The following is a 15445-nucleotide window of genomic DNA, read 5'->3' as shown; positions in this document are numbered from 1 at the left end:
TCAGTTTACTACTGTTTTTATAAAGTATTGGTTTTTAAATAATTTCTATGACGTTGAGAATAAGGATTTTATTTTCAAAATATAAAATTTACTCAAATTTAGTGGTTTATTTAGTTTTGAACCAATTTAACTATTATTTTAAAAGTGGTTAAAGTAGAAAATTTTGTCATTTTCAAATGCTTTATTAATAATTTTATAATTAAAATTTACAATTTGAAATAAAATGATTACTCGCAAACAAAACCTTAAAGTTATTTTTGTTAATCCAAAATGCTAAGGAATATGTTAATGATAAACTTTTTAAAAAGTTTATTTGATACATTAATGTGATAGAATTAATTTCTTAAATGTATAATTTCCTAAATCAATTTTGAAGGAAAAAAGTTAACGTAATTATGACACACATAACTGAAATTAACATTTTTAGTATATGCTCCCTCTATTCTCTAATGTTCTTTCCATTTGGAATATTCGATCTTAAGGTGAGAAAAATTTGATTAATGTTGTTGATATATATTTAAAAGATAAAATATACCATGTGAGATTTCGTTAGGTTTGTCTTAACGTATATTTTTTTATTATTTATTTTTTATATGTTTTTATTATGTGTATTTATAGATATTGAGGTTTTAAATTTGCTTGAAAACTGTACAAAAAGTAAATAGGAAGAAAAAAACAAAGGGAGTATTATACATGTAAATAGGCTAGTGCTTTGATTTTTGAGTTGCTTATTTCTAAATTTGATGCATATATATATATGGCGTTTATGTTAAATTATATATTACTTTTTTTTTTGGAGGGAAATTGATATTAATTTTGTCATCGGGTTAGTTTAGGTTGCACACTTGTTAACCTCTCCTCTATTTGACCCTATTTAATTGATTAAAAAAAAAACACTTTATTAATAACTATGTTGGATAAATTTGACATTTTCACAATTTATAGTATATTTCGATTGTTAATAACTATAAATATCGAATATACACTTTATAAAAGCTTATAAAAATATATATTAAAAATCTGTATAACTAGATAAATCCAATAAGATTAAAAATAAATATATTTGATCTTCTTTATATTTATAAAAAATAATATTTAAAGTTCTCTCACCATACATGAAATATTTCAAACTTAACTAACAAAAATAAACGAGTGTAATACACTACATAGCACAATTAGAATTATACTCTATACTAATGTGCTTTATTAAACAATTAGTGTTCTTTTTATAAACTCGAGTGTATTTTTTCTAGTTTACATCGTAGGATGAAAGAAGGAGGTAGAAAGTGTAACACCTTCAGAACAGGTCGAACTTTTGAAAACACTTTTAATGAAAACACGAACCAAAACCTACTCATGGGAGTGTTACCGCCACCTCTATTTCTAATAAAATAGATGTAAGACTTAACGACTAAGAAATAACTTAATAACTTTAAATCCAAAAGAGGGTTTACAACATAAGAGAAGACTGAAACGCAATCTATGTCCATATAAAATTTAAACAACTTAAGGTAAAATTTAAACTGAAATACGACTCTAACAAAAGCTATGTTTCTAGGTGATCCTCACTCCACGATTCCCACGCAATTAATAACCTGCAACATAAGAATGCAAGAAAAATAAGGGAAAAACTCCCAAAATCAGGAAATTGAGTAATTCCAACTCCATCCCGTAAAACGATTAAGTTTGAAAATGATTTAAGAAAATAAAATATAATCAAATTGAAAACAATTTTAGAAAATAACATATAGCTGAGTTTAATAGAAAACAATTTGAGAAAACAATATATATAATATCACATAAACCAATTTATTAATTTGATATTTAATAATGACAAACACATAATTAATTTTTAATTTGAGGGAACGAGAACGCCAGTAGGCCGAGGCTTTACCCCTATACCTACTTCATCAAGAGGTCGTCACCCCAAATAATTCAAGGCCAGCAGAGTAGTCTCAGAGAACCCTAGTGTGCACACCCCTTCTACTTGGATCACAACAAATAGAAGGAAGACCAAACATCGTATTAAGTATCAGAAATAATAATAATAATAATACCTGTCGGCAGCTATACTAACCAAACAGGGCAACCTGTTCATCACCCTTATACTTGGATCACAACAAATATAAGAGCTTCATTTCCCTCGAGTTACACTTTACGTGATTTAATAGATTTTTATAATTAGTCGCAATCACGCAAACATATAATCAAACATACATTATTTATTTTATTTTATGATCATAGGTTTTCCCAAGAAAAATATATCTCAAGAATATTCAATTGCAATATTAAATATCATAATATTTTTCTCCAAAATTCAATCGCATTTAAAAAAACATCATTAAAATAATAATATAACTTTCATCAAAATAATAATATAAATATTTCTCTTTCAACTAAATCATATCAAATTTCGTTATCAAAATAATAATATAAATTTCATCAAAATAGTAATTATAAATTCAACTTTGATAAAAAAAATAATAGTAACTATAATTTGAGAATATATAAAACATAACATCATATAAAATAATGTCATATAAAATCATGCATCCTATTAAACACATTAATTATCACTTAGCACATAATACTAACGGGATAGTCCTAATTAGATGGACATTGAGAATTACCTTGTCACGCGATCCTAGACAACGTACGCTCCTAATAATCTCTGTCTACGAATTCGCTGTCTTTAATATCGAAATCTTGCGTTTTCTTGACTTGAATTTTTAAGCAAATGGGAGATGAAGGAAGAGTTTGTAGGAGAAAAAGAAAGTGTGAATAATAATGTGAATGAAATTAAGGGTAATTGATTTAATTTATAATAGATAAGTGAGGTTAGTTATAAGGTTTAGAGGGAGAAGTGGGAAGTTATTGTTAATGGAGAGTTATGTTTTCTTTTTTTTTTTTCTGAAATTTATTTTTTATTATTATTATTATTATTATTATTATTATTATTTAAAAAAAAACGGTTGTTACAGAAAGACAAGGTGAAAATCGAAAAAACATTTTTCCTGAATTTTCCAAGCGTATTTTACAATACTCTTGTTTTGCAATACCAATGTTGATTGGGTCGTATACTAGGATAATTTGATTTTTTTGTCTCCCAAATACAACTTTGATGACACCTAAAATTTGATTTTTTTGTCTCCCAAAGACAACTTTGATGACACCTAACGACATTGAGGCATTGCAAATGTTGTTTTTGAATCATGTTGACTCCTCAATCTGTTAAGTATCAGAACAATCAAGAGGCCATACCGAGTTCCAATGGACATGCTGGGCTTGGCATGTGCTTGAAACCAAATGACTCATAAATTTAGTAGTAATAGGTCGAGTTTAGAAATGTGTTGGGTTAATTTCTTTGGTCTGGCATCAAGGCGAACATATGTTTTTTATCAAACCAAATAACAAAATATCGATAAGTCAAATAATAAAATCATTTGACATAGCTAAAAGCCTAAAATATCGAATAGGCTGATACGGACTTCATAGATATCCATCACATTCTGAACATTGCTATAAAGCAGATAACAGTGTTTTACAAGTAGACTAGTAGTATCCCCTTTGCCTACTCGGTTCTCTTCATTAAGAGGAACAATCTCTGGTCCAGTTCAAAATGTTTGCTCACACTCTTGTCGACTTTCAGCATCATCAACAGACCGCCAAATGAAACATAAATCTCCCTGGAAAGACGATCCACAATGTTAATCTACACTCGATAACTGGTTATATGACTTTACATGAGCACAACCTGCAAAGTGAAATGAAGCGGACAGCAAAGAAAAGAAGATAAATAAAAGGCACAAAGAAACAAACCCCTTCTCTTGTCCATCAGAATCAACATCAGCTACACGATAAGTTCTTCCATGCATGACATACTCGTATCTGTCTGCCAATGTCTCCCGTGAGGTCTACAATCAAGAATCAAGCTGTTAATGGATCTTCAATAAAACCAATGTAAGAATAATGAACAAATCAAAATTTGAAATCATGAAAACACAACTACACAAGCATAATTTCTAAAGAAAAAGGAAATTACAAAGCCAAAAGGGATAGTAAACACTAAACAGTGACAGAACAATAACATAGTTGGTAAGAGTTAACAACAGCAAGCAGGAGTGTATCCTTTGCATCTGGTCATTCCTACTTTTTCACTCTTTTTGCTACCTCGGAGTATACCTTATAGTTAAGGCTTTATGGTTACAAGTCAAAAAATCTTAGATCTTTTCTAGTCCAATTTTTTACTGGCAGTACAATAATGGAGTAGCAAAATTAACAAAAATGGGATTCATACCTGCAGGAATCCCATCTCCATAAGAACCTTTCTATACCCATGCTACCCATCAAAATTTTTGCTAACATGATGACTAGTAATAGTTCAATAATGATTTTAAGTGGTTTTGCAAAGAAAAAAGCTGCATATGAATGAACTTTGGTACTATACAATAGCAAATCTTGGGCCTTCATCCTATGGCCAAAAAGTGACTAATCGACAACATAAAAAAAGGGTTACTTCAAGCATTTTCATTAGTCGTGAACAATGAACGCATAAAGGCAAATCGAACACCTATCACAAGGGTGAAAGGGAAAACCCTAAACCACTAAGCTAATCCACGATTCTCAACCAAACCCTAACACCTTTACTTTTCAGCCAAAAATCAAAAATCACTGCATGTTTCTGCTTTGTATTAACCAAAAACCTCTACTTTGCAGCCTAAATCAAAATCTATAATCATATCCAAGAGAGCAAGGACTGATAATATCTACAAAACCACATCAACCTCATAATGGACCCATAATAATTAAAAAAATACACATGTAAGCATACATTTCACTTCCCATAGGATATGAGCCAATGTTACCAGAAATGAACTTCGATCCATAAGAGAACCGTAAACAGAACTGAAAAAAGGTAATTTAGAGATTCCAAAATGTTAGGAAACGTAGGTACAATTTTACTCTATATTCTTTTCTTACAACTTAAAATAAAAAGATTAAAAAATATATAAAAAGAAATGATAAAAAAAAGAGAAAAGAAAGGCTTTGCTAGTAGAAATGAAAATAAGCTATAAATAATTTGGCCCATTTAAAGTTTACCTACTATTAGTGATACACAAATTCTCAAATAAGACGGTCTCACGGTGAAACTATTTCTATTGGACTGACCCTAATATACTTATTGTATTAAAGTAATCACTTATAACCTTAAAGTGATCACTTATAGTTTTTAAAGTGCTCACTTTTTATAGTCTTAAAGTGATCACTTACAACCTTAAAGTGATTACTTACAATATTAAAGTGGTCAATTAGAGAAATGGATTAATTATATGAGTTTGTCTCGCGATAAAACATTCTCATACATAGAGTAAAAACAAGGCCGCATTGCATCGCATTGACCACGTTGTAAAGGTTTTCAAAATAAACGGACCAATGTTTCCCGCGTTGTAAAGGTGTAAAAAGACGCGTTTTGTGCCGTACCAAGGGATATTTTATGATTTCAACCGATATTTAGGCGCTATGATAACCGCATTACTCTTGTTACCACATCAGTATTACGTTACTACGATTGCGACCGTTACTGCATTTTTACACTATGGTCTCATATAAGACTTAAAATATCAGATGAAGGAAGAGAAAAGGAGCGGTAGCCATAAAAAAATCAAAAGGAACAAGGAGAAAAGGAGCGACAACCCTACAAAAATCGAATATTCAGCATTAATGCTAACTTCTAGATGGTTGCCAAAAACTCCGAGAATCTCTCAAAGCGACAACAGAAAAAGTAGCATGAAAATTAACACACTAGTATCACAAAATCAAATGAAAGCTTCATGTAACATTGGTAATCTTGATGTAAAAACTCACGCACCTAAAAGTTGGATCAAAATAAAATAGTATCACAAAATCAAGAAATGAAGTTTTGCTTGGATTATTATTGGTTCAATGTCATAGAGACATTTGATGCAAGGAAAAAAAAATGAGGAAACGAGTAAACACATGGTCAGCATTGATAACTTGATGACAAACACTAAAAATTGCAACAATTTTCTCAGTTCTGGAAAAAAACATGACAAACCATTTATATAACTTTCACACGAGACAGCTTTACAAAAGCATTCAAGCCACAATATTCTAGACTAGTTGTGAACGCATGTTCCCACATTTCAAATCAACAATACTGATAATTCTTGGCTACGTCAAACGTCACAAAATAAAACTTCTTTCTTACTAACTCTAATAAAAAAAAGTTTTCAGTGATTCAACAATAATTAAATTATTTTACATGGATTACCCGCCAATCCAAATGATCTATATTAGAAAATTGTTAAACCAGGTAGATGGGAGTAGCGAAAATGCGAATGGTACAATAGACGAGTGGGCATACCTTGAGCGATAGCATTAGAAACGAGGACATAGGAAAGGATGTGAGAGTTGCAAATATTGATGAAAAGATAAAAGATAATCGTTTAAAATCGTTTGAGTATGCGCAAAACGAGTATATATAAAATGATAAGGAAGATAAAAAGTTGTAACTCGAAAGACTTAAGCAGGAGAGAAAGTCGAAGATGACTTGGAGAACAAAAAAGACGTGAAGAATCTAGACTTACAAATTAAGATGGTAGAAAAACAAAATGAGTGGAGAAGAATAATCCATGTAAATGACTATTGGAATTGATATATTGATTCAATTCAATTAGATGACACCAATCTTTTGGAATTAAGACTCCGACATTGTTATTGTTGTTGTATTAAGTCTGAGATGAGTTCCTCTAGATGCCCATAACATGTTTACCATCCACTGCATTTTTAGTTCTTTTTCTAACCATAATATCTTATTAGTGGAAAATGAAGAGCATACAAGGAGCAGAAACTAAAACAAAGAAGAAAAACAGTATCTTCAGATTTCTTTGTAGGATGAAACAATAAAATATGATTTACCTGGTTATAGTACCCAGTGTCAGGAGTTCCATCCAAATCAAGGGTGGTTGCAAGTCCAATTGTGTAACGCTTATCTTTGTTAATACGGTACACATCGATGTTCACATCAAGCAGTATGTATGCATCAAATTTGTCACTTTGTGCTTCAATCCGAGAAACTTCACTAACCAACAATGAGCAATTAGAAGAATAAAATTTTAAAAATTATGAAGATCTAATACCACTTCAACAGAGATATTTTTTGTTTATTAGAATTAACACACTACATTAGTACAGTAAGATTTCTATGGTAACAAATAATAGACTAAATTTCACAACCCTAATTGAATTCGACATGGAAACATTTCATTTTCTTCTCAATACAAGAATGCAAAAAAAGACAACAAGAACAATTCCAAAGCCTTCATCCAAAAGATTAGGGTCTACTAAAACCATAAATCAGTCTAAATGGTCATCCACGTAAATTATCCTCCTCCATTCCTTCCAAGTCCCAATTATCTACCATAACGACTCCTAAATTCAGGGTATTTATATCTTTAGTCTTCCCCTCCAACTTATTAATATCCCTAAAATTCCAACTAGCGCAGAAGACAAAAAGGAATCAACTTGCTACTAGTATAAAAAGAATTATATACTCAAAAAATGAGCATTACAATGGACCAAATCCCCAACTCTAATCGAATTCGAGATGAAAACGCAGACGCTCCGCTCCATCTTTTCTCATCAGAAAAATGCAGAAAATCAATGGAATTTAAGTTTTTTAATTTCAGATTCAGAGAAAGGAAGTACCTTTGTCGAACTTCTTGCCATCAGGATCAATATTAATAATATTGAAGATATCTTCAAAGAGGAGTGGTGGAGACATTGCAGTTACTCCTTCGTCGCGGGTTAGGGTTTTACAGGGTTTTTCTAGAACAAGCTTCTATTCAGGAGTGAATAAAAAAAACACTAATTAAGGCAGAAGTTATCGGCTTATGGCTTAATCCGTAGAGCAGTAAGAATTAGGTGTTTTTTTTATTAATAAAGCTGTCCAAAAGGTTTATAAATTGTGAATCACCTAGTCTTTTGATGGATTTTACTTCCTCAGTTTCATACTAGTTGCAACATTAAAATGTATAACACTATTTATTTATCATTTTTAATTTGTGATTAGTTTTTAATTTATAAATTAAAATATAGTTAAGTGAAATCTTGTTTGATTTGTCTTATTGAAAAGATTATAAATATCAAATTTTTATAATTTTTTATTATTCGTAATTAAAGATATTATGAATTGAATTAATGTATTGGACTACGTAATAAAGCATATGTTGCAAGTATTTTGGAACGAGAAAGTATACGTTTTCAAAATAAGGAATATATATATATATATATATATATATATATATATATATATATATATATATATATATATATATATATATATATATATATATATATATATATATATATATATATATATATATATATATATATATATATATATATATATATATATATATATATATATATATATATATATATATATATATATATATATATATATCCTCCGTTCTTAAATACTTGCTACGTAATGGTTTTTGACAAATTCATCATTCAAACTTTTTTATATATTACGACTAATATGTAAGAAAAAATATAGTCAAGTGGGATCTTGTTTAAATCGTCTAATCACATAGCTTCTTAAAATTAACTTTTTTAATTTTTAGATGTGTATAGTTCAATATATAAATGATCTAAATAGCACATTGGATTGCGCAAAAAGTCACATGTAGTAAGCATAGTGGACAGAGGAAATATATATGAAGTATATGTATATTTTGTACAATCGTCCTGTATGAGACCGTCTAACAGTGAGACGATATCAAAACAAGAAGCCATAAACTAAAATTTCCATTATTGAACTATTTAACTCAAGTATGAGGAATGTCTTACGATGAGACCGTCTCAAACAAAAATTTGTGTATTTTATATTAGTTGGACTATTTAATTTATGTATCATACGCGTTTAATAAAAAGATTGTCTCATAATAATTTGTAATTGCAAATTAAATTATTGATTTTAGAGAATCATTATATGTAAGGAAGCAAATTAATCTTACATAAGGTGGATAATCAAGTTTTGTATTTGTTGGAGTAAGAATTACTCTTTCAGGTAAGATTTTTAATTTCATTATGGTTAAGTATGTTGTTGGATAATTTCTTTGTGATTTTATCTATTTTATTTCTTTTTGTGTTATTAGGTAGTTATGATTCCTTATAATATATATAGAGTGCTTTTTTATTTTATCTTTTACTCAAAATAATTACGTAAATGTCTATTTTTCTCTTACTATTTTCTACTCCATTTCATTTGCTTTTTTTTCTTTTCTTCAGACACATCTCTTTAGAGGTTACTTATAATAGTTTTTTTTTACACAGAGACATCATTTCTTAATTCTTTTGCAAAATCATCGTGTATCAACAAAACAAAACAAATGATGTATACTCTAACATGGTTGGACATACAAACTTTGGATCTAATTACCTTCAATCGAATTATTTCAAGTTAGATTAGCTTTTAATCAAAACGATTTTGTTTCTGTCAATTTGAATGAACCTGCATTTTGTATGAATTTTCAACTCTAGCCATTTTCGAGTTATGGGCCAAATTTTGGAATACAACCTACCACTTTACAATCGAATTTCAAATCTGATTAAAATTGGACAGGTTTAATCATACAAAAGTCATATTATGAAATATTTGATATTCATTGTTGCTTTTGTTGGAACTTTCCTTTTAACACTTTAACTTTTTATTATTTGAGACATTTTCTAATAAATTATATTCAACAAAAATTAATCATATTAAAACTTATTAGAGAATTTGATGTCAATATAAATTAATTACAAGTTTTTATAGTTTTACTATAACTAAAGATATTAAAAATCAAAATATACATCAACAATTCAAGATGCATGTTTTTAAGAGTGTATCTATAAAACAAGTACAACAAGAAACACATAATAGGAGTATGTAATTACTCAATTCTTAGAATTGTACAACCTTTTTTGGATGAGTTCCAAAAAAACACAAAGATTAATTTGATAAAGTAGACTAAAGGTTAAAATATGGCTTATAAATTATCAATCATGAATGAAATTAATGTATTCTTCTTTTCAACTTTCCCAAATGTACATGAATAAAACGTGATACTCCCTATATCTCTTTGAATTTACACCATATAACTCAAATATGGGAGAGCTTTTTTAGTCATGTAATGCATACTCAAAGGGAGAGTAGGGATACAAAAGTATAATCCATCATTAGAGAAACATAGGGGAGACAACAAGAGTATAATTTAGCTTTGCTACAATTAGGTAATTTGCAACCAAAAGCTGACAGATCCAGTGACCCTATTTTAACATGCAGTACTCCCAATGTACAAGGAGCAACTCAAAACCATGCACACCCATGCACAAGATTTCAATATCCCAAGTCTTCACCATAGCCTGTTCGTTTTATTTTGCAAAACGGTGTGTCCACTTAGCGGCTAGCTCATCGTGGCTTTTCCTATCAACCTGGTACAGGTGCACAATGGAAGACACAAGAGCATTGTCTGCAATAAACCTCGAGTCAATAACATCTCAAGTCAATACACATAGATCATCAAGTGTCAAACATAATGACTTATTAACCAAGTCAGAGTCAACAAACCCAGTATGGGGGCGGAGGGTAGCGGATAGATCATACTTAGAGGATCCACAATTCCACATGCATGTTTTGAAAGTTTTTTAAAATTTTGCTTGTTCCTTGATTATACTCTCTCTAGTTACTTGCATCTCATTGGTTCAGATGTATGGATTGCAGGAAAGAAAGTCTGTTTATATCTCATTGGTCTCGATGGATGGATTGCAGGCAAAACGATTGAGGTACGTTGTTCGTCAAAGAAATCATTGGGTAAGCTAAGCAAGAGTGACTTCAGTCTAGTCTTCAGCCTTCCTTAGGTTCAGACACTCAAAGGATATCGTTGCTGAAGTCAACATATGAGCATCATAATTAAGTTGATAGTAATTTTACTTCTAGTCTTCAGCCTTCCTAGGGTTATTGTTGGATGTCACTGTGAATGTGATTTTGTGTTGTCAATAGAAATTCCTAAACTTGAAGGGTATTCTTTCACTTGAGACAGTTTACCATTTTCCAAACACAACAAACATTCAAATCTCCAGAATAAAATATAGGGAAAAGGTTTGGCTGTAGGAGTTAAAACGCAATTGAAAATTGAGCACTAAAACGCAACAATTTTCATGAACTAACTACATGTCCTTCGATATAAAGCACCGAGTGCAAAATTATATTGGTCAGAGTCAAGACCCACCCATCAACCGCAATGTTTTGTAGAATAATTAACCCAAATGATATACAAATCATGTCTTATTTATTTTAAAAAACCAAAGGAATGAAATCCTACTATGCTTAAGCTTGACGAGACTTAAATCCTGCAAGCATCAATACCAATCATCCATTGCGCTCTTCATCTATTAGGGTGCACAACAACTTGAATTGCAAAACAACAACAAAGCCAAAATCTCAATCCTAAAAAATTGGGGTGGCAAAAATTATATTGTTAATTGAATGCCTTATCCAACAACTTGAATTGAAACTTGAAAGTATGATTAAAATACAAAAATAATGTGCATGAGCCATGTTCAACAAAAACATGTCACAATGAAACCAATGCAACATCCTCCCTAACTTCACTAGGGGAAAAAGTAAGTAGAATACGAGTAAAACAAATAATTCTAATTTAAGAGTGTATCATTTCCGAACATTAGAAAGCATTCAGTTATCTATAACCTGAATTATAGGCGGCTTGATAATGAGAGGATTAAAGCAACAACAATGATACCAAAGCCTTAATCCCAACACCATAGGGCTACATGTCCTAAAGATCATACTAACCTACATGTGATGTGTCCTTCAACGAAAATTGATCAGTGAATCAGCAAGTCACCCAAACCCATACAACTGCCCGTGAGTGTGGACAAGTGAGCCAAGTGATATACAAGCCAATGAACCATGACTTATAGTTTTAACAACCAAACCATGTGATGGTAGTATGATTTGAAACCTGCCAACAATACTTAGCTATCCAGAATACATTTTCATACAATGGACTACAAAACTAACCTGAAGTTGAAGTAATAATCAAATTAGAACAAAATTGCCATGACTCATTTAATAAGGGCATTTCACATGAAAGCAATTGTCAAGCCAACACAATAATCCTAAATCCTATCCACCTACAACCCAAAGACCACAACATTTCATTACCCCAGCATAATTAAGTCACTCCCATCTCGGCCAGGTTTGGGGGTTTGGGGTCAGATGTATGGAACATTACCATTTGTAAATGACAAAGAGATTGTTTTTAGTTGACTTTATCCATCATTATAAGAGAATTTAAAAAAAAAATAAAAAATAAGGCAAACTGTGCGAGACAACACAAAAACTTACGAGGGTCAGGATTGAGAAAGATAGATCTGATAGAATGTAGGAGATCTGAGATAGTAAGGGCAGGACTCCAAGCATCTTTCAAAATCTCCAAATACAAATTCCCACAAAAATCAACATTGCAATGATAAATTCTTGTCTTAAACACCACCTACATCACCTGAAACTTACAATTAAAACCCTCCTAGCCATCAAACACACTTTAAATTCAACTCATTAGATTGAATCAAGCTCATACCTTAGGAGGCTTAAATGGGTAGTCATTAGGAAACAAAATGTCGAGAAAAAAGATACCACCTTCATATGGAGTCCCTAAACAAGAATAATTAATTAAAACCCTAAAAATTAATTAAAACCCTAAAAATTAAAATTAGTGAAAAATCGGAAAGGGGAAAAAGGGGGAGAAATAGAATTACCAGGAGGGCCAAGGAAGGTGGCAAGCCAGTGATAAAGACTATCGGCAATAGGACCAGCTGAACAGAGAGTAAGAGGGTGAGAATCCAAATCCTTCAATTCTTTAAGAATTCTCTTGCCTGAAGACGATAATGAGGTAGATGATGGCCATGAAGTTCTTCCTCCGACACTGCTGCTTCCACTGTTCATCATCATCGTAGTTTCTCGATCTTTCTCTACTCAATTTGTCAATTTTCGTCCGCCATTGTTTTATAAGCTCGGAGTATTGTACTGCAGAGATTATTAGAGATACTTCATTATCCTAATTGTGTTCCCAATTCGCACTTAAGTGCGCAACTGTACTTAAGGATAGATGAAATCATCTTATAAAGTCGGCATTATATAAGCAAATTCCGTTAAAGCGATCGTTAGAATTGTTCAACGCGCCGCTCGACCCAGAGGGTCAAGGTCGGATCACATTTTAGCAGGTGATTAGCTGGTTGGGTTAATAACAAGACAGGTTATTTGACGGGCTTGGTGTAAATGGTAGGGTCAAGCTAGATTAGATAATTATAAAAATTAATTGCGAAAAAAAGATTACCACTTTTTTTAATATTTAAAAATGATATTTATTATTATATACATAAGTGGGTCGATCCAATTGACCATAAAGTACAATAAAAAAACTATTTTATGAACTTTTATAAAAGAGTTAAAGTGCGTCGAATTAAACGGGCTATGACCCGCCCAGGCCCGTTTAACATTTGACATGACCCGCACCAACCTGACCCATTAAAATTTTGATCCAACCCACCCTGCACCAGCCCGTTGAACACCTCTAGTGGTCGTCATTATCACCATTGTTCTGATGTATTTTGCTCGTATAAATTATATTCTCTCTGATCCTTAAAAGTTTTGATTTCTCATTTTTGGTATTCCTTTTCTTTTATTGCTCTCATAAAGAATATTTTTATTAATATCACAAAAGTCGGACAAAAAATAACCTTGTTCGCCTTATTTTAATATTTTAATTATGCTTATAGTCTCCATATATCTTCCATTAACTTCATTTTAACATTTTTATATTTCTTATGGTCCCCACGTATATCCCACTAATTTTATAAAAATATTTTTTATTAGTCGTGGACCTGATATTTTTTCAACTAACTTTCTTTTAATTTTTTTAATGCTTATAATTCTCACTTTTCCTCCGCTAAATTTATTATTCAATTAAATAATAAATTTACTATATAAAAGATTCTATTTTTCTTAATTTTCATAAATATTTCTTGTGGGAATTTCATTAAAGAACAGAGAAAGTAATAAGTTGGGGGGAGAATGAGAGACAATAAAAGTATGCAGCCAACGAATAAAAATGCAAAAAAAGAAAGAAATTCAACATGACAAAGATAAAAATGAAGCATAATCACATAAAAAATATATATATAAAAACAATCATAAATGTCCGTAGAGTTAACAAATCATAGGTGATATAGGTGACTTAAGTGTAGACTGTAGACTGTTGCTTATCTTCAGGGGCGGATCTAGAAAGAAAACAAGTGATGTCAATAATCACTAGTGGAAAAAAATGTATCTGCTGCTAATCATTTGTTGCGGTTTTTTTTTATACGCAGTAATAAATAGGAAAAAGAATTAGGAAAAAAAAAAAGAAAATCAAATGTTATGGTTTTAGGCTTGCCCGCAACATATAATCACTTGGACAAATCAAATGTTGCGGTTTTTTTTATACGCAGTAATGAATAGGAAAAAGAATTAGGAAAAAAAAAAAGAAAATCAAATGTCATGGTTTTAGGCTTGCCCGCAACATATAATCACTTGGACAAATCAAATGTTGCGGTTTTAGGCATGCCCACAGCATTTAACCCTTTCAAAAACGCGCCTTTTAACGTTAAAATGCTATACCTTTCTTCTGTTTCATTAAACATACGTATTGCTTCATCTTCTTCAAAAACCCTCTTCAAAAACCCACGACTGTTTCTTGTTCTTCAAAGCCTCTTCTTCATCATCTTAGTTCTTACTCTTTTTCATCATTCTTCATCATCTGCTGCTTCAAACGCACGACTGTACATTATTGTTGCTCTTCTTAAACCCACGAAAAACCCACGAAATTTGGGCTTAGTTCTTGCTCTTCTTCAAGGTATAATTTGATAAAGCTTAGTTCTCAAACCCGTTGTTGTTCAAGCTTCATTAATTGGGTTTTAGGGTTTAGTTTTTTTTATACTATTTCTTTTTCATTGTATAGGTTATACACAACCCAAAACCCACAAAAATTTAAGGTATATTTTTCATTTTGATTTTGTAAATTAGGTTTAAATTTATCATAATTTACGAATGTGTATATAGTTGTTGTTTTTAAGTTTCAAATTTATCATACATTTCATGTTTTGTTATATTTTTAAGTAATTTGTTCATTTTATTTATAAATGTATATGTAGTTGTGGTTTTTAAGTTTTAAATTTATCATAATTTTTTTATAGTTTGTAAATTAGGTTTAATTAGGGTTGTTTATGGTTAAATTTATTATTATTAGGGTTAAAACAATCTTCTTATTAGAATATACATATTTTTTGAACAATTTATAGATTATGTGGTTTATTA

General features: G+C 30.6%; 2 protein-coding genes across 2 annotated transcripts; both read right to left on the bottom strand.

Annotated features, from left to right (window-relative positions):
• Window positions 1-3371: 3371 nt before the first annotated feature.
• LOC130817381 (DNA-directed RNA polymerases II and V subunit 8A-like) lies at window positions 3372-7941 on the bottom strand. The gene is made up of 4 exons (XM_057683049.1): window positions 7729-7941; window positions 6940-7097; window positions 3820-3914; window positions 3372-3686 (listed from the first exon to the last, which is right to left on the bottom strand). The coding sequence occupies exons 1-4, from the start codon at window positions 7802-7804 to the stop codon at window positions 3572-3574; spliced, it is 444 nt and encodes a 147-aa protein (XP_057539032.1). The 5' UTR covers window positions 7805-7941; the 3' UTR covers window positions 3372-3571.
• Window positions 7942-10049: 2108 nt separating this feature from the next.
• Window positions 10050-13260, bottom strand: LOC130817380 (constitutive photomorphogenesis protein 10). The gene is made up of 4 exons (XM_057683047.1): window positions 12850-13260; window positions 12672-12745; window positions 12437-12584; window positions 10050-10538 (listed from the first exon to the last, which is right to left on the bottom strand). Exons 1-4 carry the CDS (start codon window positions 13040-13042, stop codon window positions 10441-10443), a joined length of 513 nt encoding a protein of 170 aa, XP_057539030.1. The 5' UTR covers window positions 13043-13260; the 3' UTR covers window positions 10050-10440.
• Window positions 13261-15445: the final 2185 nt, after the last annotated feature.

The sequence above is a fragment of the Amaranthus tricolor genome, chromosome 7 (genome assembly GCF_026212465.1).
Source record: "Amaranthus tricolor cultivar Red isolate AtriRed21 chromosome 7, ASM2621246v1, whole genome shotgun sequence".
NCBI lineage: Eukaryota > Viridiplantae > Streptophyta > Magnoliopsida > Caryophyllales > Amaranthaceae > Amaranthus > Amaranthus tricolor.
Note: the sequence above shows the minus strand (reverse complement) of the source record. Positions and strands in the feature narration are given on the sequence as shown.